This window comes from Hyaena hyaena, unplaced genomic scaffold (assembly GCF_003009895.1).
Source record: "Hyaena hyaena isolate Hyena2069 unplaced genomic scaffold, ASM300989v1 scaffold_417, whole genome shotgun sequence".
Taxonomy (NCBI): domain Eukaryota; kingdom Metazoa; phylum Chordata; class Mammalia; order Carnivora; family Hyaenidae; genus Hyaena; species Hyaena hyaena.
In genome coordinates, this window is record NW_024081050.1 from 422316 (window position 1) to 448123 (window position 25808).

The 25808-nt window shown below is 34.9% G+C and overlaps 1 protein-coding gene across 3 annotated transcripts in view; it reads right to left on the bottom strand.

The window, feature by feature from the left end:
• Positions 1-256: 256 nt before the first annotated feature.
• The window catches only part of WASHC3 (WASH complex subunit 3), a 49718-nt gene continuing 24166 nt past the window's right edge, over positions 257-25808 (bottom strand). For all 3 annotated transcript variants that reach the window (XM_039252499.1, XM_039252498.1, XM_039252497.1), the window contains 2 exons: positions 15876-15940; positions 257-1633 (listed from right to left, as the gene is read on the bottom strand). In XM_039252499.1, coding sequence (XP_039108430.1) covers positions 1549-1633; positions 15876-15940 — 150 coding nt within the window. In that variant the 3' untranslated portion in view covers positions 257-1548. The remainder of the gene's footprint in view (positions 1634-15875; positions 15941-25808) is intronic.

The window sequence follows — 25808 nt, forward strand, 5'->3', positions numbered from 1 at the left end:
AGACCCTAGATCCCTGAAGGGATGAAGGTCTGGGCCACTCTGGCAGTCAACCAAACTAGACTAGCTGAATTTCTGGCAGAGAGCAATGAAAATCTCAAATGGCTGGTAGAGGAAAGAGATGATGAATATATTTTGGCCTTGGGTTTAGTTGTAGTAACAGAACTGTAGCTCATCTAATCTTCCTGGGTAGTCTTTTATAGACTGTTGCTGACCACCGCTTTGAAGACTCAGTGATAGAATGGACTTAGCATGGGACTCAAGCAGTTCTGAATTATTTATTTTGTTTATTCAACAACAGACATCTCTTTTGCCAAACATCACATCCCCTTGTCAACTTCTGATATCAGCCACAACTACATTTAGACAGTTCGGAACTCAGACTTACTTGTCCTTTTTTGCTAGTGAAATCCTACCACAAGTGTGAGCCATGCATTTTTCTGCTTTCTGTTCCAAGTTCTTTCTCAATGTTGGGGTAGCCTGCCTTCCCGTATAAAAGTATAGACCAGAAGTGCTGGGGATGGAAACTAGTCAATAATTATCTTATCTGTATTACATGAATATTTTGACGAGGCGTTTTGTAAACTTCTCAGGTCTTAAAGTTCATAATGGCAACCTTGATAATACATTTTTGTATGGGTTTTCTTCCTCTTGCTCTTCCTGTTCTCTTGCTTTTGCTTCCTATGATCACCTCACAAATGCCATACTTACCCTCAAGTCCTTTTCTCAGGGTCTACTTTCAGGTGGGCTAAACTAAGATGAGCACCATTAATCAAATGCATTTATATATCTTTCCATGTAAGTATTTTAGAGATTTTCTAGACTGCACACAAATAATTATTCACGAAGAATTATTTGCAAGGTGAAGTGTGGACAGCATTTTATATTAAAAATTTTTTTCTCTTCAGGCAATAAGAGTTGATGACATGATGCCTGCTCACTCTGAAACACACTGAAACTACCTTCAATTCAACTTCTATCTGATAATGTTCTAAGAATATCTGACATTTTGATAGTATATGAACTAATGAACAAGTGGTGAAAAGCTCTATATGCTAATAAATACTACCAATAAATTCCAAATTCATAATTTCTATGACATATAAGCTTCAAGTTGTCACCAAAAATTTAAATCCAATATTAGTCTCTGCCAGAAACTTCTTTAGCAATTCTTATAATACAAATGCAGTAATGCTTTTCATGCTAAAATAGTCACAAAAATTGAATAACTCACTTAGCCAAATTCACTTATTTGCATTGAGTCTATTTTTGATCACCAAACTCACACTGACTTCATTTTCAATGCTCATCACATCCTGAAGTCTCCCACCTTGGTATCTGCAGCACTAAAGGCACTTTATTTTGGTTATTCTATTTTTCAGTATTTTGGTAGATAATAAATGCTTTATTTTTTTTTAACATAAAGGGAGTTTGGTGGTAGATATATGGTCATTTGATGTTTTTATGACTAAGAGTTCAAGTTCAGGTTCTCTTATAGAATGTAAATGTATTATAGCCACACATGTATATGTAATTGTTATCAAATTAAGCTTAGTCACTAAAAGAAGATTCACTATCTGAACTTTCTTCTGTATTTTTTTCACCTTCACCATCAGGCACTGGAGCATCTGGCCTCCTGAAAGAGAAGGAAACAGTTTGGTTTTTCCAGTTGAAAAAAAGCTTTACTAACTGTAACCTAGGTTCATCCTAGAATATTGCTGTTAATAAATCCGCCAAGTCTGCGTCCTTAGCTGAGAGAGTCCCCCAGTCTCCTCCACAGCATGCTTCTCTGGCTTTTCCAGCACCCTGAGGATTATTAGTGCTATTCCTGTATGGGCCACAGTGCTGTTTTCTCTTGCCAGTCCTTACAGCATGTGCTAGTTTAGCACTTTCTGCTTCTCATTCCATGAAGACTCAACTACAGACAGAGATGAGAGATGTGGAGAGGCTGGCATGACCAGTGCTACATCTCTGTAGCCTCCAAGTATACAGGAGGCACAAAGAAAGGAAAGCTAGAAATGGAAAGAAAAGGAAAATCTTCATGTTCCAGGAAAGCTGCAGAAAGAAATTTAGAAACTGAAGAGAGTTAAAGAATGGCCATTAAGAAACATAGGCAATATGGAATTTTTGCAGGGGAGAAGAGGAGCTGGTAACAGAAGGTTTTTAATGTTTGTTGAATGTTTTCACTTATATTTTATCTTCATAGAATGAATGTAAAGAGTATGAACTGGTGAAAATAATGTCTTGGAGATTCCCTAGGTAAAACAAGGAGATGGGAGAATGATTAAACTCAACTTTGCAGGGACATATAATAAACCAAATGAAATTTTATAACAAACCAAACATTCAACTACATAAGTTCCATAGTGTTTGCTAGTAAATTATCTAATCAATATGGTAATACTATCATTCAGCCTCTATTCACTCTTACAGAGAAAATAAGTTAAGGAAGTAAAGTATACTTTTGGGGAAACTAAAAGAGAATAGAAGAATAATATAGCTGCTCTGTCTTAATAATTGAGAACTACCAGACTTATTTCTCCCTCAGGCTCCTTGATTCTTATTAAAGATTTAGGACACCAACCAATAAAAGTCTTCTTTGTCATAAATAAAATCACTGTCACTAAAATTTAAAAAAATGTACCATGCACATTTAGTTATTAAAAATTATGGCTGAGTTTTGGCTTATGGTTTTTAACATCATATCTGTCATACTACAAAACAGAAAGAAATGCTGGCATTGCTCCCCAGCAATGGGTCAAACATAAACCATTTGCTCTGCTGCAGTTTTAGATTATACCTATGAGGAAATCATATACACTCAATACAGTAAAACTTAGCTGGGTAAGGCATTTTCTAGGCTTTGACTAATACTCCATCTGCCTAAAATACTAACATGAGACCAGAGTCTTCATTGCTCTCCATAGAAGGAAGAACTCTGGAACTATTAGGCATGAATAGTGGGCACGTTTTCCAAGTAAATTTCTCTTCACTATATTTGTGATTTCTTATCACCTTTACTTTGTTCAAAAGGAAAAAAATTACCACAGGGAATTTGAATACTACATAAAAATTGTATCTATGGCAGCTCAAACAAATAAAAGAATGTATATGATACCCCTAAAATAAATGCTGCTTAAGGGTAAAAGCAGCTTAAGCCTAGAAGGAGCTGAAATTATATAATTAATTTATGTGTGTAAGCATTTTTAATACATGTGGTCATCAGAGCTGTATAGCATGGTCGTTAAGAACACATATTCTGGAGCCAGACTTATTGGATTCAAATCCCAGTCTTGCTACATATTTGGGCAACTTTGGGGAAGCTAGGTACTACTTAGGATACAACGAACTGACTGGATTACTATGATGATTAAAATTAATTATTATATGTAAAGTATGTCAAATAATATCTGGCACATAGTAAGTATATTAAATAAATCCTATCTTCTGTCATCATTGTTGTTGTCATCATCGTCGTCGTAGTCATCGTCATCATCATCATCATCATCATCACCACCACCACATACCCACAATTTTGCCAGGAACTGTGTTAGGTGCTAGAGATACAGAAATGAATAACAAGTAGTTCCTGCCCTGAAGAAACTGATATTTTAGGGGGATATTTTAGAGGCAAACAGAAGTATAAATTATTATTATACAATGTGATTTACATAAATACAGTTGTAATAACTATGGTTATGTAAAAAGAGAAAGTTAATTCATTTTATGAAGTTTGGTCAGAGAAGATTCCAGAGAAGTGGAGACACTTGTGAAGGCTTTTAGGATATAAGTAGGAGTTTCTCAGAAACAGAAAAGGTAGGAATAAGTGAGGAGGAGAGTGTTCTGAATAAAGAAAAAAATGGGAATGCATGCTGCATTTGGGAACTAGAGTATAAAGTAATTACAGTTAAAATTTGATGAAATTAGAGCATATGGTAGGAGTAATAGGTATGAGAATTTCCTTCTTTTTTTAGGATAAATAATATTCCTTTTTACGCATATATTACATTTTATTTATCCATTCACCTGTGGATGGGCCTTTGGATTCTTCCAACTTTGGGCTACTGTGAATAATGCTACTATGAACATGGTATACAAATACATGTTTGAGTCCCTGCTTTTCCTTCTTTTGGGTATATATCTAGAAGTGGAATTGCTCAACCATATGGTAATTCTGTGCTTAATTTCTTGAGGAATTGAAATACCATTTTCCATAGCAGTTATATCATCTTACATTTCCACCAACGGGGTTGGTGGGATTCCAAGGGTTCAATTTTCTTCCTGTTTTTGTCAATATGTGTTATTGTTTGTATTCATTTATTTAAAAATAAATTTTATGCTACTTTGGCTTGGAATTGCTAGGGAGACAAATGAAAAAGCATATACTAGTTCCTTTTGGGTATAAAAAAAAGAGAAAAACTTCAAGATAACCATGAGAATCAAATGAAGTAATATATATCAAATGAAAGCATTCTCTAAGTTAAAAAGCTTTATAGAAATGTCAATAATAAGACTTATAATAATACCAGCACTTCCAGCATATCCTTAGTGGGAACAAAAATTTAGCTTTTTGTCTTAGGATCAGAAGTGCTCTTTCTTGATCCTGTAATATGAGCCTTTTAGGTTGTCTTTCATGCAAAGTTTTTCTTTAATGTTTATTTATTTTTGAGAAGGAGGTGGTTAGGGGCAGAAGAAAGGGAGACAGAGGATCCAAAGAGGGCTCTGTGCTGACAGCAGAGAGCCCCATGCAGGCTTGAACTTACAAACCATGAAATCAGGACCTGAGCTTAAGATGGACTTTTAACTGACTGAGCCACCCAGGTGCCCTTCGTGCAAAGAAGTTTTAAAGATATATTTGAAAAAGTTACTACCTTAAAGTACTGGCCTAAAGTTTAGTTTCGCAAAATTGAGATGATTCACTACTAAAATTTGAAGATGAGGACTTTAAAACAGTCTATCTTAAATATATAAGTGAATCACTGAAAAAGAGTTTATCAGCAAAATACAGAAACACATATAAAGTCAGACGAACCTTCACGATGTATCATGCATGTTTTTTAAAAATCTCAATCTACGGTGGGTCAATGATAAAAAAAAAAACTCTCTAGGTTGGTAGCTACATTTTAATAAGCATACTTATATAATTTGTGGCACTAAGATTATCTAAAAAGTCTTTTTTAAAAAATTTTTTTAGTGTTTATTTTTTGAGAGAGAGAGAAAGAGAGAGAGTGCACCCACGCACGGGAGCGAGCCGGGGAGGGGCAGAGAGAGTGGAAGACACAGAATCCGAAGCAGTCTCCAGGTTCCAAGCTGTCAGCACAGGGCCCAACGCATGGCTCGGCTCGAACCCACAAGTCATGAGATCATGACCTGAGCTGAAGTCGGCTGCCCAACCAACTGAGCCACCCAGGCACCCCAAGATTATCTAAAAAGTCTTAACAAAATAAAAATTGTAGAAGTTTAGCTTTAAACTCATTACTTAGAATAATTATCTTTTAAAATAAATATAAAATTTTTTAAAACATTTATTCATTTTTTGAGAGACAGAGAGAGACAGAGTGTAAGAAGGGGAATGGCAGAGAGAGAGGGAGACACAGAATCTGAAGCAGGTTCCGGGCTCTGAGCTGTCACCACAGAGCCCAATGTGGGGCTTGAACTCACAAACTCATGAGCCCAGCTGAAGTTGGATGTTTACCAACTGAGCCCCCTAGGTGCCCCTAAAATAAGTATTTTTAAGTTACTTATTAAAGTTATTAGGCTGACTTTAACAAAAAAAATGAACAAAATTTAGAAAGGAAAGGGGAAGGAAGAACTAAACATATACAAATCAGTACTTTTTAGCTTATCAGATGCCATGTGCAAGTTCTTTTTGATACTCACCTTTCTCCCACTTATGTGAATCAAATAAGGATGTCAATCACAATCCCTGTTGCCCCCATTATTTCCCTATACCCTTCCTTGTTTCAGTCACATAATCCAGGCTTGGCCAATCATTAAGAATCTTCCCCTGGGAAGGGAGATTGATTCAAGGGAGGGCACAAGACCCAAGCAGGGCCAATGTTTCCCTAGAAATGAGGTATGCTATTCCATAGTTTATTTTGTTCAGTTAGCAAAACTAGCAATGTTAAAGTCTTGATAACTGCTAATTCCTTGTCTTCAAGCAGTAAGCTCATCTGTAGTAGGAGAGATGTGAATGATTATGCCAAGGAGTAAAGGTGGAATGGGTGCTAGGAAAGAGAGAACACCGGTCAGACAGCCAGCAAGCAATGATGACGCTGAGCCCCTAGATCCTGCCCTACTCTTTGGACCTTCTTCGCTATGTGAATCAGTAACTTCCCTTTTTGTTTAAGCTAGGTTGAGCTGGTTTTTACTATTCTGAATATGAAAAGTCCTAATATACAAATATTGTTGGTCTAATTTGTTTTCGTTAAGGAGATATTTATACTTGTGCTTAAAACCACAGCCACTTTAAGGATAAGGACACAAAAACCATATAAACATACTCTGCAAAAACATTTTTTAGTGCAGATAGTTTAAAAATATTTTTCATTTTCTTTAAACCTAAAACCATTGAATTTAAAGCAGACTGACAAAAACACTGTTAGTAAAAATATTGCTAAGTAGGAGTTTACAGGGAAAGAGTATAGTAATTATCATTCAAATCACTTTTCAATATCAACTATAGCACACATAGAGCTATAATGTCACATGATACTGTTGTCAATGAAGCATGTTCTGTCATAGCTCTAGGCAATGGCAATGGATGGTCTTGCAGGAAAAAGCAAAACACTAAATTCCTGAACCAAGATTCTACTGACTATATAAAGGCCTCTGGAGTGGTTATAAAAATGACAATTTAGACTTTGATATTATAGTAGCTAGTGAGACTTATTTCAGTATTACATTTACTCAAACTACACATGCTTTGGTCTTTTTCTTCTGAATGCCCATCAACATAGGTATATCCTGTCCTTTGTTGTGGTACATAGATTCTTGCAGCCAGGGAAACAATGTAATGCCTAATACTATAAAGAAAAAGAAAGTCAGCCCACCTGTAAGACTGGCTTTTGCCATTTATCTTGGAGTCCTTTACTTCCCAACTGCTCCTTTATCTTTTGCTTACTAGTCATTGGCAGGCCAAAACTGCTTTTTAATACTATCTCTTTAATATTTCTATTTTTTGTCTCACTCTTGTGATCAAGGTCTCTAACACTGGACCAATGACAATATTTTTACATTGTTTTTTCCTGTCCTGTACTTTATAGAAAGTCTGCCAGCCAGTCTGCCAGCCAGTGGTTGAAAATTGATAATTACATTGAATGGGATTCCAGCTCAGTAAGAATTTAAAAAATGGAAGCAGTAAAACTATTTTTGGAATTGTTCATTTGGAGAATTGAGGTCTATCCCATCCTCAACCCTGAGCCAAAGCCCAAACTTTAATCCATTACATTGTTGTGTAGCAGGACATAGACAAAGATCACTGGCAGAGAAGGAATTCCCTTAGAGGGCTGGACATCCTTTCAATATAATTAACAGAAAGTTTTCTTGCTTTCCAGTATCCTTTTGGTTAACACAAATAAATCCCCTCTGGTAAGAGTGATAAGTAGGCTGAGGTAGTTACTTTTATTTCTGGCAACCATAACCAGTCATTCCATAGTCTGGAAGGAGGTATAAATGTCTTTTGCTTAAATATCTCCAGGACAAATGTCAATGAGTTTGTTCAGTTCAACGCCTGCATAATAACTTGACTCAATTAGATGTTTTCATTAGCCAAATCAATATGCAACACCCACTTACATGAATGGACAGATCACCCAAACAGAAAATTTATAAGGAAGTATCAGCCTTATATGACACATTAGACCAGATGTACTTAAGATATATAGAATCCTCCATCCAAAAGCAATGGAATATCCATGCTTCTCAACTGCATATGGATAGATCACATGTTAGGCCACAAAACAAATCTCAATAAATTTAAGAAGACTGAAATTTTATCAAACATCTTCTCCACTCACAATGGTATGAAAGTAGAATCCATTATAAGAATTAATGGAAAAACTACAAAATGTGGAGATTAACAACATGCTACTGAACAACCACTGGGTCATCAAAGAAATGAAAGAAGAGGGGTACCTGGGTGGCTCAGTTGGTTAAGTGTCTGACTTTGGCTCAGGTCATGATCTTGTGTTTGTGGGTTCAAGCCTTGCATCAAGTTCTGCACTGATAGTGCGGAGCCATCTTAGGATTCTCTCCCCACCTTCTTCTGCCCCTCCCCTGCTGTACTCTCTTTCTCTCTCTCAAATAAATAAACTTAAAAGAAATCAAAGAATAAATTTAAAAAATGCCCAGAGACAAATGAAAAAAAGTATATGATATATCAAAATCTTTGGGATGTAGCAAAAGTAGTTCTAAGAAGGAAGATCATAGCAAAACAGGCCTACAACAAGAAAAAACAAAATCTCAAATAAATCATCTAACTTTACACCTGAAAGAGTAAGAAAAAGAAGAAAAAATGAAGCTCAAAGTCACTAGAAGGAAGGAAATATTAAAGATCAGACTGGAAATAACAGAATAAAAACTAGAAAAGATCAATGAAATTAAGAGCTGGTTCTCTGAAAAGATAAACAAAATTGACAAGACTCTAGCTAGACTAACAAAGAATAAAAGACAAGAGTCTCTAATAAAATCAGAAAGGAAAGAGAAATTACAACCACACCACAAAAATACAAAGGATCATAAGAGATTGCTAAGAATGATTACACACCAAAAAAATTGGACAACCTAGAAGAAATAAGTAAATTCCTAGAAATATTCCATGTTCCAAGACTAAAGAGAAAGAAAATCTAAATAGATCAGTTACCAATAAGAAGAGTGATTCAAAAAAAGTCCAGGACTAGATAGCTTCACTCACAGTGAATTCTACCAAACATTCAAAGAATTAATATCTATCCTTTTCAAACCCTTTCAAAACCTGAAGAGGAGGGAATGCCTCCAAATTTATTTTAGGAGGCCAGCATTACTCTAATACCAAAATCAGACAAAGACACCACACACATATGCACACACACATACAAACACACACACATTACAGGCTAATATCCCCTGATGAACATAGATGCAAATATCTTCAACAAAATATTAGCAAATTGAATTCAATAATATATTAAAAGGATCATATAGCATGATCAAATGGGATTTATTCCAGGTATGCAAGAATGATTCAAAATCCACATATAAATCAGTGTTATATGCTACATTAGTAAAATGAAGGACAAAAATCATATTATCATCTCAACAAATGCAGAAAAATCACGCGATAAAATTCAACAACCACTTATAATATCTCTTAACAAAGTAGATATAGAGGGAACACATGTCAACATACTGAAAGCCATATATAACAAATCTATAGCTAACATCAGTCAATAGTAAAATGCTGAAAGCTTTTTTCCTCTAAAATTAGGAATAAGACCAGGATGCCCACTATCCCCACTTTTATTCAACATGGTATTGGAAATCCTAGCCATAACACTTAGATGAGAAAAAGAAATAAAAGGCATCAAATTGGAAAGAAAGTAAATTTGTCACTATTTGTGGATGACATGGTACTATACATAGAAAACTCAAACAATAGCACCAAAATACTATTAGAACTAATAAATGTTCTAATGCTATTAGTAAAGTAGCACGATACATAATCAACATATGGAAATTTGTGGTGTTTCTATAATCTAATAAATTATCAGAAAGAGAAACTGAGAAAACAATCCCATTTACAATTTCACCAAGAAGACTGGGGTACCTGGGTGGCTCAGATGGTTGAGTGCCCAACTACGACTCAGGTCATGACCTCACAATTTGCAAATTCAAGTCCCACACTGGGCTCACTGCTGTCAGCACAGAGTCTGCTTTGGATCCTCTGTCCCCCTCTCTCTGCCCCTGCCCCACCTGCACTTTCTCTCTCTCAGAAATAAATAAAACATTAAAAAACACAGTTTCACAAAAAAGAATAAAATTCCTAAATATAACTTGAGTTGAAAGACCTGTATACTGAAAACTATAAGACACTGATGGAAGAAACTGAAGAAGACACAAAGAAAAGGAAAGATATCCCATGGTCATGGATTGGAAGAATTAATATTGTTAAAATGTCCATACTATCCAAAGCAGTCTACAGATTCTATTCATTCCCTATTGAAATTCCAATGGCCTTTTGGAACAAATAATTCTAAAATTTGTATGGAACCTAGCCCTAAAAGCTAAAGCAATCTTGAGAAAGAACGAAGCTGAAGGTATCCTGCTCCAATTTTAAACTATCGTACAGAGCCATAGTAATCAAAACAGTTTGCTATTAGAAAAAAAACAGACACACAAATCAAAGGAACAGAATTGACAGCCCAAAATTAAATCCACACATATATGGATAATTGATTTATGAGAAAGAGTCAAAAATATATATTGGAGAAAAGGCAGTCTCTTCAATAAATGATGTTGAAAAAACTGGACAATCATATGCAAAAGAATGAAACTAGACCACTATGTTATACTACACACAAAAGGTAACTCAAAGACAATTAAAGACAAGAATGTCAGACATGAAACCATAAAATTCCTAGACAGGAAATATACACAATAAGCTCCAAATACACAAATATTTTTGTGGATCTGACTCCAAAAACAAAGGAAACAGAAGCAAAACAAACAAATGGGATTACATCAAACTAAAATGCCCCCTGCACAGGGGTAAAGGTAACCTACTGAATGGGAGGAGATTTTTGTAAATCATATATCTGACAAAGGATTAATATCTAAAATATATGAAGGACTTATAAAACTCAACAACAAAATAACAAACAACCTGATTCAAAAATGGGCTGAGGATCTGAGTAGACATTTTCTCAAAGAAGACATACAGATGACCAAAAGGCACATGAAAGCACCTTCAACATAGCTAATTATTAGAGAAATGCAAATCAAAACCACAATGATATATCATCTGCCACTGGGTTGAATGGGTATTATTGAAAAGACAAGTAATAACAAGTATTGCTTAGGATCTGGAGAAAAGGTAAGCTTCATAAACTACTGATGGAAATGTAAATTGGCACAGCCATGTTGGAAAACAGTATGGATATTTCTCAAAAAATTAAGAAGATATGATCCAGCTATTTGACTTCTGGGTATTTATCCAAAGAATACAAAAATGCTGCAAAGATATTTGCACCACTATGTTCATGCAGCATTACTTATAATAACCAAGAAACGGAAACAATTTAAATGTCCATCATTGGATGAGTGGTTAAAGAGGTTGTAGTGTGTATATATATATATATATACATATATGTATATGTATATGTATACATATAATGAATACTACTCAGCTATAAAAAAAGGATGAAATCTTGCCATTTACAACAGTATGGATGGACCATGAAGGTATTATGCTAAGTTAAATAAGTCAGACGGAGGAAGACAAATATCAAATGATTTTACTCACATGTGCAATCTAAAATAAAAAAAAAAAAGCAAACCAATGAATTAACAAAATAATACAAATTTAACTCATAGGTACAGAAAACAGAAAGGTTACCAGAAAGAGAGCAGGGTGGGGGTGGGCAAAATGAGTGAATAGAGTGAGGTATGTGATCACTTTGTAGTATATACAGAGTATACAGATGTCAAATTACAATGTTGTACACCTGAAACTTACAAAATATTATATACCATTTTTACCTCAAAAAATGCTACAAACTGTACCCACCCCCACACATACTACTACTAAGAGTGTGACTAACCAGCTGAATTTCAACTTCAGAAGTCTGTTCTCTACTGCAAAGTTTAAAATATACATTTTTCGGTTTGAGAAAACAGCATAAGTCAAAAGGATAACTACTCTGTGTATGTTAAATATGTCTTTGTTGAAAACACAATGGTATACAGGCAACTAGAGGATTATAAATAAGTTGCTATCCATAAGCCTGGAAAATCCATTGATACCTATTCCCTCATTAAAACATTCATAAATCACAACTAACATTTACTGGACATTTACTGCTTGTCCAGAGCTGTGTTAAGTGCTTACATCATTCTCTAACTTAGTCTGAACAACTCTGTGAAGGGTGAAGTCCTATTTACCATTTTACTGATGAGTAAATTTATGCACAGAGCAATTAAATAGTCCAGGGTCATACTGCTAGACAGTGGCAGGGCACTGAATCAGAATATGCAGACCATTTCTAGAGTCTGCCTTAGGCTGAGCCATGACTATTATGAATTTCATCTCTTGCTGGGCAGGTCCAGAGGCTAGTCTATATATCCTAGAATAGTAAAAGTAGTAATTACTAGGTAATAATAGTAACCACAATTCTAGGACATAAAAGTATACAAAGGACCAGGGAAAGGGAGAAAATATTTTTTTCCTGATAAGAAAATTTGCATTGATTAAAAGAATTTACTCTTCTATAGTTCTGAATGCAAAACTAGAATAGATTAACCTCAAAAAATTTCCATTTTCTCTCCCCTTAAACTATATTTTTTAATGTTTGTTTATTTTTGAGAAAGAGAGACACAGAATCTGAGGCAGACTCCAAGGTCCAAGATGTTAGCACAGAGTCTTATGTGGAGCTGGAAAACATGACCTGTGAAGATTATGACTTGAGCCAGAGTCAAGACTCTTAACTGACTGAACCACCCAGGCACCCCTGAACTAGTGTGTGTGTGTGTGTGTGTGTGTGTGTTTATTTTGAGAGAGAGAATCCCAAGCAGGGTCTGTGCTGTCAGCATAGAGCCCAATGTGGGGCTCCATCCCACGGAACTGTGAGATGATGACCTGTGCCAAAATCAAAACTTGGACACTTAACAAACTGAACCACCACGTGTCCCTCCCCTTAAACTCTTTAGAGTATGATGGTGACAGAGTTATTCCTTTACATATCTTTATTTCAGTGGCACTGGAAACTAATTTTTACAAGCTAAACAGGAATAATTCTTGGTTATATAAGCGCTATTGTTATTTTCAAAAACTTGGGAGTTTCAAAAATAATTAATCATTTAGAAGTAGCAAACAATTTTATTTGGTAACTATCAGGCATTTTCTTCAGTTTCATAGAGTTTCTAAAATTCAATGACAGTCATTTTTCTAGGAAAATAGCCAGGTCTTTTTTCTCCTTTGTTATATAAACTGTTTTATTTTAAAATTATGTACTCGTAGCTTCCAAATTTTTATCCACACAAGTCAATGAAATAATAATGTTTTTTGATGAGTATTTATTTCTATATCAACTTCAGCTTTGCTCTTTGCTCAGTGCAGACAGATCTAGACTTATTCTAAGCATTGTATGAGTTGGTCTTACCACTTAAGGCTAATATAAAAAAAGCGTATGCTTATACTTTAAAGGAAAAACAAAACAGTCTTTACTGAAAGTTCTTGGCTGGGGCTTAATTTGTACTAAGATTCTCAATAAAAGTGCACTTTTCCCTCAGATGGCACATTTTCTCTCCTTCGGCATCTCTGACTTTTCTCCTAAAGTCAGGCTTCCTAATTTTCTATAAAGATGATTCCTAAAGTGACAGGATTCCTCTTTAACAAGATGGTTGATTTCACTTATCGTATCTAGCTAAATGCTGAAGCTGGTTTTCTAGTAGTAGCAGTGATAGGTTATAGTGAGTCACCCCCATTCCAATCCTTGTGACCAATGGCATGTACTTATGAGGAAATGGATCCGAATTCAGGCTCCAGGCTGTGGTTGAGGAGCAGCTTGTCTGTAAGACAATGTTAACTGTTACTGGAATTCTACCCCAAAACTTGGCACCACCTTGCAACTGAAGGTTTCTCAACATTTACGGACAATGACAGCCTTCAAACTTCTAAACGAGATACATCAATGAAGTTTTGGGGTGTTGGGCATTCTCCCCTTGGTAGTCATCCATGGACTTCCTCCCATGGTGATACCTAAATGGAGTCTTAATTAATATGAAATTATCCAGGCCAGCGAGTTCCAAGGAGAGGTAAAAAAGATTTTGAAGACATCAAAAGGGAATATGAGAATTCAGAGAACTGCAAATAGTCTGCTACAGCTCCAGGAGATAGGAATATACGGGAGAGTGTCAAGAAATGAAGCAAAAGAGTCTGGGTCTTGATGATAAAAGCATCTAAATGCAATTTTAAGTTGTTAAACTCTGTGTTAAAGGCAGTTGAGAGTCACAGAAACTTTTGAAATAAGAATAAAATAAGAACAGACTGAAAGAGAATAAGGAAACCAATGGGGAGCTATTATAATAATTCAGGTAAGGAATGATGAGGGATGTGGTCAGCTGTGAGAGATTAAAAATGAAAAAAATCATAGTGAGTGACATAGTCAGGGACAGGGAAGAGGGTAAAATCAAGGATGACTTTCAAGTTCCTGGTGTGGGAGCTGATTGAAGTAAAGGATTATGAAGTAGATTTAGGCTGGGCAGAGGATAAAATGAAGCCAGTAGGGGGTAAAGAAACTGGATATTCAACATATGTTGATACTTATTGGACTGTTAGTTTTCCATTACATTTTCTCTAGAGAGAAAAATCATATTTTAAAGGTCCTTTTAGCTCTCTGTTATTATAAAAGATCTACTGTGTATTTCCAGAAGCAAAAAAGAGGTCATGGTCAATGTTAAATATATTTATAACATATATTCCAAAGAATACCAAGATGCATTGGACCCATATGTTCAATTCACATTAAAATATATGTCACAATCCATCTGCTTTTCAAGTGTGTGTCAGAAACAATTTCCAGAACAACTGCCAAATGTCCTGGAGATGCTTTAGTTCAAATCACCAATATATGCCACTGTACTTGAACTGCTTGCTACTTGGATATATACTAAATGTAGATACATGCTGGGAATCTGTTCTTACAGACTTAAAAAATTCTTAAATATTATTTTTAAAAGATAAGGTATGAGAAAAAGATTGTTTTATGGTGTTTCAACTCCAAAATGCACACATTTTCTTGAAGGGCTGAGAGCCAAGAAAAATTTCAAAGTATGCTGCTAGTATAATATGAATGTCTGGATAACATAACCAAATACATTGGGGTGAACTAAAACCCCAAACAGGACTTTTTACAAGTATCTAGATACTTGAAAAACAGACTAGCTCTGAATAATCCATTAAGATATATTTTATTCAGAATGAGCTATGTAGCCAGGTTTGCTTGGATGGAATAAATTATTGTCAAATTTCTGAGCCACAATTTGTCAGCATTTCTCAAAAATTTTTTTTATAAAATTCACACAAACAGATATCTAGTTTCATAATAATTATTAATGTGGACCTAGAGTGGCTTTACTTTATTTCTCAATCTGGCTCAACTCAGATCATGGTAGAGTAAATTTCTTATATACAAGGTCTTAAAAAATCTGGTATATATTTAAGAAAAGAAAGAAAGAAAGAAAGAAAGAAAGAAAGAAAGAAAGAAAGAAAGAAAGGGAAGGAAGGAAGGAAGGAAGGAAGGAAGGAAGGAAGGAAGGAAGGAAATAGAATAAAAAGGAAAAAAAGGTAGTATGAAAGAAAAAAAACCTGCTTCAAGTGGACATTACTCCTGTGCAGCAAAACTGTCATCAAATTCCATCTCTTTTGGGGATATATATATACACATATAGGTATATATATGATCATCAATGATCTATTGAAACTGCTCCTAAAATATGCAAAGGCTGGTTTTAGTAGCATAGGTTAGATTTTTCAATTTTGTAATATTAGCAGAGATACTCTTTATGAAGGTGGCTACTTCAACCATAAAACACTGTTTAGTGGAAAAAACAGACCTTGGAATATTTTTATTGTAAATGATAAATTCAATATATTGGTATATTATATTAGAAGAATTACTTACTCAAGAAGATCTGGGTCTAGTCCTTCCGATATCATTTTGTTTCTTATTGCCATCACTGGAACACCCTAAGCAAAGGACACAAGATAATCAATTATTAAAAATGCCTCCTTCATAAAAACAGATAAATAGACCAATGAAGCACAACTGAGAGGCCAGAAATAAACCCAAATACAGATGGTCAACTAATATTTGATGAGGGAGCTAAGAATACTCAGTGGAGAAAAGACAGTCTCTTCAATTAATGGTGCTGGGAAAATTGGACAGTCACATGTAAAAGAATAAAACCTGATCTTTACGCTACTTGCAAAAATTAACTCAAAATGGATTAAAAATTTATATGTAAAATTTGAAGCCATCAAACTCTTAGAAGAAAATATAGGAAAAAAGTTCCTTGACATGGGTCTTTATAACGATTTTTGTGGAAATCACACCTAAAGCATGAGCAACAACATTTGTAAGTAAATGAGACTATATCAAACTAAAAATATTTTTGACAGCAAAAGAAACCATTAAAAAGTGAAAATAAAATAACTACAGAAATCTTTAGGTATTTAGAAACCACATATCTGATAAGTGGTTAATATCCAAACTACATAAAGAACTTATACAACTCAACAGCAAAAAAACACGAATAATGCAATTTAAAAATGGGTAAATGACCTGGATAGGCATTTTTCCAAAGAAGATATATGAATGACCAACAAGTACATGAAAAGATGCTCAACATCCCTAGTTACTGGAGAAATGCAAATTAAAAATCACAATGCAATATTGCCTCAATGCCTTGTTAGAATGGCCATCACTGAAAAGATAAGAGTTAAGAGAATAAAGGAAACTTTGTGCACTGTTGGTGGGACTGTAAATTGGCACAGCCACTGTAGAAAACAGTATGAAGATTCCTCAAAAAATTAAAAAAAGAACTACCATATGATCTAGCAATTCCAGTGCTGGGAATATATCCAAAGGAAATGAATAAACTAACTCAGAAATACATCCTGTAGCCCTATTTTCATACAAGTATTGTTTATGATAGTCAAGACATGGAAACAACCTAAGTATCAATCAATGGATGAATGGAGAAACAATTGTGTTATATACACAAACAATGGAATTTTATTTGATTACAAAAAATTATAAAATACTACCATTTATTACAACATGGATGGACCTTGAAGGCATTATGCTAGGTGAAATATGTCAGACACATAAAGACAAATTCTGTATGATCTCATTCTATGTAGAATCTAGAAACAAAGCAAAACCACCAAACTCAGAAAAAGAGATCAGATTTGTGGTTACCAGAGGCAGGGGTTGGAAAGAAGTAAGGGAAATTGGAGAAGTGGTCAAAAGGTACAAACTTCCTGTTAAAGATAAACAAGCACTAAGGATGTAATGTACAACATGATGACTACAGCTAACATTGCTGTGTGATATATAGGAAATTTGTTAGGAGAGTAGATCCTAAGAATTCTCATCACAGGGAGATCTTTTTTTCTTTTCACAGTATCTACATGAGATGATGGATGCTAACTAAACCTACTGTGGTAATCATTTCACAATAGATGTAAATCAAGGCTGTATGCCTTAAGCTATACAGTGATGTATGTCAATTATTTCTCAATAAAACTAGAAAAAAAATAAATAGAAGCTTTAAAAAGCCTCCTTTAGGGGCCCCTGAGTGGCTCAGTCGATTGGGTGGCCGACTTTGGCTCAGGTCATGATCTCGTGGTCTGTGCGTTCGAGCCCTGCGTCGGGCTCTGTGCTGACAGCTCAGAGCCTGGAGCCTGTTTGGGATTCTGTGTCTCCCTCTCTCTCTGCCCCTCCCCTGCTCATGCTCTGTCTTTCTCTGTCTCAAAAATAAATTAAAAAAAAAAAAGTCTCCTTTGTAGGTCTCCACATACCCCCAAAACAAGACCTTATAGATGCCTCATTATTTAAAATTGCTCTTATTTTGCTTTTATATTAGTATGTATGTAGCACTTGAATAATCTAACAAGGTACACATTTTAAAAAATTTCTTTTAATGTTTATTTTTGAGAGAGAGAGAGAGAGAGAGAGAGAAAGAGAGCGAGAGAGAGAGAGCAGTGGAGGGGAAGAGAGAGAGAGAGAGAGACAGAACTCGAAGCAGCCTCCATACTCTGTGCTGTCAGCATAGAGCTCCATGCGGGGTTCGAATCCATGAACTACAAAATCGTGATGTGAGCTGAAGTCAGATGCTTAACTGACTGAGCCACCCAGGTGCCTCTAATAAGGTACACATTTTAACTGACTTCATGGAATCAGTGCTATCAATAGCACAAAACCCCAAATTAAATCATTTGCACTTATCCATTACTAATTGTGCTGTACGCAAGTCAGATATCATATTCTCACTTTTTTGTATCACCAAAAAAAAGGTGATAACTCAAATGACTAAAACTTTGGCTGCAATGGTACAATACTTAACAAGATGAATAAATGTCTTTTCAAATAAAGACCTCAGAGCTTTTTTTTTTTTAATGTTTATTTATTTTTGAGAGAGAGAGAGGCAGAGTGTGAGTGGGGGAGTGGCAGACAGAGAGGGAGACACAGAATCTGAAGCAGGCTCCAGGCTCTGAGCTGTCAGCACAGAGCCTGCTGTGGGGCTCAAACTCAAACCACAACTGTGAGATCATGACCTGAGCTGAAGTCAGATGCTTAACCATTGAGCCACCAAGGCGACCTGAGAGCTTTCTATTCTTAAGTATAGTTAGTTATGTTAATGTTCTTTTCATAATGGTCCAACTCCATTTGGATACATTATGCACAAAGGTCAAATAAAATTCAAGAACTCTCCTGGGACTATTTATACATCTTGCCTACACCAATACAAACACTAAGTAATGATAATGCTAGCAGTGTACAAGTCACAAAAATACTAAGAACACGTGAATCTCAAAATTCAGGATAAGAACATCAAAATAGTAAGAAGAGGATATGTCAGAAATAAATACAAATTTACTTGAAAAGGCAACTGATCTCATGATAAATAAACATTTATTGAAAGCTCACGTAGAAAGCTCTAAGGAAAGAAGATACAGTCAAGTCTCTTCATGCTATTCACATCATTCCAAAAGATGAGGAAACACTAATATGATGTGTTAAATTTGAGAACCTTGCTTATATCACTTTCAAAAGTGGAATCACTGTGCTTTAAAAGGTTGTACACAAAGGGGCGCCTGGGTGGCTTAGTCGGTTAAGCGTCCGACTTTCGCTTAGGTCATGATCTCGCGGTTCGTGGGTTCGAGCCCCGCGTCGGGCTCTGTGCTGACTGCCAGCTCAGAGCCTGGAGCCTGTTTCAGTCTGTGACTCCCTCTCTCTCTCTCTCTCCTAGAAATAAATAAAACATTAAAAAAAAAAATTTTAAAAGGTTGTACACATGGTTGGGACCCTCTCCATCTTATCTTTTCATCCCATATGGCCAAAGGGGTAAGCTGAGTCAGGGACCACATGGGAAAAAGCTCAATCACTTCTTCACTGGTGCTGCATACTCTTCCCGTCAGGCCTTCCATGTCACTAGCCAGTTGTGTGACATTCAATTTTGAATCTGAGGTATAGAAGAGGCCTTTTAGGAACATTGACAGTTCAGTCCAATTTCTCAGAGCTCTGCCCTGAAGTTTCTGGCACCAACCCAGTTAAGATTCTCCTGCGTTCTTTTGCAGTTGTCCCTTGTGTTTTCTAGTCTTAAAAGATTAAAATTATAGGGTTAGTGGTAGAATTCTGATACCACAATCCCATACCTTCAATGGTTAATAACACCGTGGCAGGATAGTGCTTTATGCTAAGAAAAGACATAATCAGTCCCTGCTCTCAGGGAGTAGCCTAAATAGATGTACTTGTTAGTAATCACAGTACAATCATGTAATTGATACAGAGGTCTCTATAATGGGTAATGTTAGACCCAAGGAAAGGCAGACTGAGTTGAGGACCAGCAAAGGATCTGCTGAGGTGAGTCTTAAAGATGAGACAGAAGTTTTAATTATAATGAAAACACAAAGACTTAGAAATATACACAATGTTTAAATAATCTATCTTACATAAGTTTTCTCAAACATATTTTTAAGAATATACACTTGTCTAGATAGTTCCCTCCCTAACAATGCTGATTTTATTTTACATTTCACCCAATAAAATCTGCATTTAAACGTAGGCAAGTATATGTAAAAATGTGAGAATCAAATGGATTATAAATTAATATGAAAAGTCTTCAAATTTAATGACCATATATCTCTCACAAAAATGTTACAGATCTTGCCAAATTAAATTCAGACCATTAGTAACTATAATCCTCATTTTTAAAATCAGAAAATGTATTAACATTTAATTCTTATTTACTTTTTGAAAAATGTCTGGAAAATATGAGTCCTAAGTTGCCTTCTACAACCATAATTTCTTATTTCAGCAATGCAGGAGGAAAAGTCCAGTTCTCTACAGCTTGCTAAGTTAAAAGAGATTGGGAAAACAGGCTGTCCTTCAAATTTATAGATTACCAGGATGACTCTCTCTCCTGAGAGGCAGCAAAAGCAAGACTGTCATTTACAGGCCCTTTTATACATTCATCTTCATAGCTGTTATGTTTAAATTATAAATTAGTAAAATGTAATCTATTAAGACTCAGAAAGCAATGGACACTTAAAGGCACCCTAAATGTTAGAAAGATGAAAATAAATAGCACCTTTGTATAATTCACTTCAAAGTCACACTCCTAAAAGTAAAACTGTTCCATGGAGCAATCTGTAAGAAATTCTAAAAAGTAAAATATGGTAGGTTTGGAAGGCAAAGAATGTAGAAGATAAAACTTTGGGCCTCTTGTTAGCTTTTGAAGTTTAAGAACAAAATAAAGGAAAAAAAGGCAGTTATTTGCTTAGGGGCATCCAGTGCGAACAGACACATTTGGAACAAAAAAGCAGGAATTTAGAACATTTCATAAAAAGACATTAAACCGCTAAGGAGAGATATGGAAAAAGAGCAGAATTTTATGTTCACTTCTTTAAAAACACCTCTGTTTTTATTAACTATGGTTTGACGGTATAAGGTCTTTCTACAAATGCAACTATATGACTTATTATACTTCAGCATAATCCACAGGATATCACTGGAAAGGTTATACAAATATGTTACGAAGCCGAAAAAAACAGAAAGGAGGAGAAATGTGGTTGAAAAAAAACATTTCATAAAAGATAGCAAAAAAAAAAAGTATGACATGGAGGTGAGGGGAGGCAGTGGGTAAGGAGTAATGGGGGAAGAGAAGTTGGCAGAATTAGATAAGCTCCCTATTTTAACACTAGTTTCATGGACTTAGTTATAGTATAAAAATAACAGAAACCTAAATCTGTAAGCTCCATATTTTACCTTTCCTTTCTTAAAGCTGTTTACAGTATAAAATAGATATTACCAAAATTTGGTGACTCTTTATAGTCATTTGTGGATATGGGTATAGATAAAAGAAAATACAAATAACTTATAATATCTTAGCCTAATAGAGACTTTAACACTATCATCACCTTAATACAAGTCTCATAAAACTTGACACAAAAGTAATTTGGCTTGTGTTCCAAACGATGCATTCCAAAGGGATTTGCTGCTATGTTTCCAGTGATGTTGCTTAGAAAATTTGTTGTTTTGATATATTCTTCCTTAGGGGTTAAGGAACAGAGCCGGGTTTGCTAAACATCAAAAAGAAGTGTCCAATTTCTGATCTCCAAGAGACAAAGCTACTGGTGGTCTGAGGAGGACACGAGAGACCTCAGAACTGAAGTCTATTGAACTGTGGGATTATTTTTGGCAAGTGATAACGGCACTTTGTCCAACATAAGTAATGAAGAAGAGAGAAGGCAGCCATAAGTTTGCTGTTCCAAAAAATTATGTCTGTATTTGCGTCACTGGAGAAAGTGTGTAAAGAAGCCACACTAATGAAATTATGATGGCAATACTAACAGTTACCAGTTTCTTATATCACAAAAACTGAAGGTTGCCAATGTTTACACTTATTTGTTATTGTGTTAATGAAAGACAAGCTACTAAACTCTTTTATAAACCATGTTGAAGTTTTTCTAAAGTTTTAGATTAGAAGGGGAGGAAAAATAGCCCTTACTCAATCTAATAGAGATAAATGACTTTCCTTTTTTAAAGTAACAAAAAATGCTCCTATTCTTTAGTTTTTCCTCTCAGTTTATAAGCTTGAATCACAACAATTCAGTTAGAAAAAATATAAAATATGAAGGTTTTTCCCCCTACCTAGGTCAACAATTAAAAAGAAAAATATCTGTTGAGTTGACCAGTGGATACTACTTTTTTTATTTGCAGGGAAAGGGAATGAGTATGAATTAAAAAGATGCTATGGGTTGGAAAAAAGGTAACCAGTCCTCTAATTAGGTTGTTTACTTAAAACTAACTTAGTCAAATGAACTCAACTATTTCTTTACTTTCTGATTTTCAACAGTGCTTTCTTAAAAATATCTACATTGCCTTTTATGAAATATATTAAGTACAGTGCTATAATTAGAATACAATTTTCAGGTGAAATATTCTATATAACAGTAAATGTTTACCAAACAAACCCTAACACAAAAGCAAGCACATGCTCAATGATCTCCTTCTGGAAGTTTTCAGGAAGGGATACAAGATGAATTTAAATAACATTTTAATCACTGTAAAATGAATATGGCTATCTAAAAAAAATGACTTGTACAGATTTAGAAAATGCTAGAGTCTGATATTAACTCCAATAATGTTCCAACAAAGGGTTGCTGATTTGAACCTAAATATGTGGGGGAAAAAGAGGTTCACATATCTTGAGTAGTGCTATACACAGTGGGTTATAGTGGAACAAAGAGTAAATTATTCCTTTTTCAATGATTATCTCAAGACATAAGTTCACAGTGAGAATATATTTTTCACTGAGTGCCCATCAGATATCTTTAAAGATGAAGGAACAAATCACATGGTAAAATAGACAAAAATGACACTGGCCAGGACTCCAGGAAATTGGTAAGGTAGTTACTATTACTTTATTCATAAAAATAAATACATTAGCAATTCTCTATGTGCCTTTTAGGTATGGGAACTAACGTTAACTTAAATGCCTATCAAGAAAAACCTTTAAGGAAATTATTTCAAAGGGTGAAGGATCTATTGTTATGAGTAGATTCAAAATACAGCTACATCAATTTCCCCATCTGATTGATTTTCCCCCTGGATACTCTTGTAACATGAAAAATATTAGGTGTAATGATCATGGTGCATTGTGTGTTTTCTTTGCATTTTGTAGCTACAAAGTATTTGTTGATTTAAGAGTAATTTGGTGCATTATAATGCAAAAATTATATCTAAAATTTAAAGACTGACTTTGTAGGCTAATTAATGCTAGAACTCCATTATAGTTTTGCTATACCACATTTTACTGAAATGATATTTGTTCTTTGAAATATGTATTCATTAAAATTTCCTAAATTTAACTATATTTCTACTTTCTAGGAATAAAAACTTAAAAAGAATTTCTCTAACAAATCATATTGGAATTCACTACTTAAAAGTGTAATTAAATTCAGATGGCCTTGTGTTCCATTTTTGAAAACTTATTACTATATGTACTTAGTCAAGGAGATTTAAAGAAGTATCTCCAAATACAGCAATAAAAACTATAAAAAATAGAATTCTTAGTACTTAATTATAAACATGATTCCACTGATTGAAATCACAAAATAGTCACTTTTGAATTAATTTTCCAATAGTGGTAATGTGAATGTTATGTTATAAGTCTCTCATTCAATGCCCATAGGGATTTACAGGTACCCACTTAAAGAGATAGGATCAGTATTAGCCATTCCACTTGGCTACAGAACCACAATGAAGGGCCCTGTGTCTATTATCAGTGTGTCATCAGCACATAGTCTAAACAACTAACTGAATAAGTCATTTGTGAACTTGGGTTAGGAAAACAACACGAAAAGTTGGGATGCTGTCTTATATTATGAAAAACTGTGGTAAAATGTACTTATGTCTAGAGATATTTTTAAAAATTGTAGTATTAAGATATAGATATCTTCAAGTAGAGAAATAAATGCCATTTTTTCTCAATAAAATTTAATATTTTGAAACCTACTTCCATTTAAAACATACAGTTAACACAGTAGCATTTTTTCCAAGCTATGAAACAATCCTTAGCAAAAAATCAACTTACAAATGAAATATGTTATTGTATGTTACATTGCTGTGATCTATTCAAGACGAATTATTTTCCACATCAGGACCGTCTACCCCATTACGAATGCTTATGCTATCACATCCTTGTCAAAAATAGTGCTTAAATGTCTTCCTCAAGTTGATGGTGTCTAAAATCTTTAAGACACTTCTTTCCCATAAGAGGTAAGCCCACTTCCTTATTATAGCTCATTTGCTTCTCTGGTCTTTTACTATAGACCATTGATTGACTATAACCTTTTTTTTTTTTTTTTTTTAATGTTTTATTTATTTCTAGGAGAGAGAGAGAGACACAGCATGAGCAGGGGAGGGTCAGAGAGAGAGGGAGTCACAGATTAAAACAGGCTCCAGGCTCTGAGCCGGCAGTCAGCACAGAGCCCGACGCAGGGCTCGAACCCACGAACCGCGAGATCATGACCTAAGCGAAAGTCGGACACTTAACCGACTAAGCCACCCAGGCACCCCGATTGACTATAATCTTAGACAAATTTATACTTAAGGCGAGAATCACAAAATTTCTGAAAAGGGTAAGTAACTACTTAATTGACATCACTATTACTTCCTCCTCACAACTTTGGAAAACTTTTTGGTGAGGTACCTTATTTCTGACAAAGGTGGTCAGTAGGAAAGAAGATAAAAGGGCACTGAGAAACCAAAGTTGGGTGACTAAAAAATTACAGTTGATCAGAGTAAAAGAACTATACCACACATTTCAGTAAGTATAAAAACTGTCATTGGTAGTGTGTATCTTCAAAAGGTTAAGAACCTTAATAGTAGAGTACTGCTCTTCTTGTTACAATTTTTAAATGAGTTGGAATGAAAGATATGAAATCAAAAGTTAAATGCCCCTTGTCTTTTTTGGTTCCCATTTTATATATTATTTAAAGGTGATTCCTATGAAATTTAAAACTACCTTAAGCTTCTCCTCTAAAAGTTGTCTCTATGTTTGCTTGTTTGCTTTTTCTTTCTTTTGTCGGGGGTGACCTAGGGAGGTACGGTGTTATAGTGAACTTAAGGCAGATGAAGTAAATTTTATTGGCATTGAGCAAAATAAACAAATAAAGAATTAAATGTTTTTCTACTTGAAAGGATTATTTCAGATAGGCTATCCTATATAAATTATTTTAATTATGATACCAATGACACACAGATGTGACACAGGAAATAAATTCCTAAAGACATATATTCTTTTCATACATACTTTTATACTTAGGAAAACTGATTGGACAAATTTAGCATCCTTCATTTTCAATTATTTTTAAAAGATTAGTTTGTATACTCAATTATGTTACATTTACTCCTCTTTTTAAATTTCTTTTAATTTAATTTTTAATTATATGAGACATTATTAAAAAGCAAAGAATTCAAGCATACAGCAGCCAGATCTCCTCCTACAACTCTAATGTTTATTTTTGAGAGAGTGAGAGAGACAGCGTATGAATGGGGGAGGGGCAGAGAGAGAGGGAGACACAGAATCTGAAACAGGCTCCAGCCTCTGAGCTGTCAGCACAGAGCCCAATGTATGGCTTGAACTCATGAACCATGAGATCATGACCTGAGCTGAAATGAGACGCTTAACCGACTGAGTCACTCAGGCACCCCCTCCTCCTACAACTCTAAAGGAGACTGACATCTGTGTACAACAGCTTGTTGGTATGTGACTCTTCTTCAAATATGAGGATTCTAAATGCTCTTGAGGTTCACAGTTCAAAA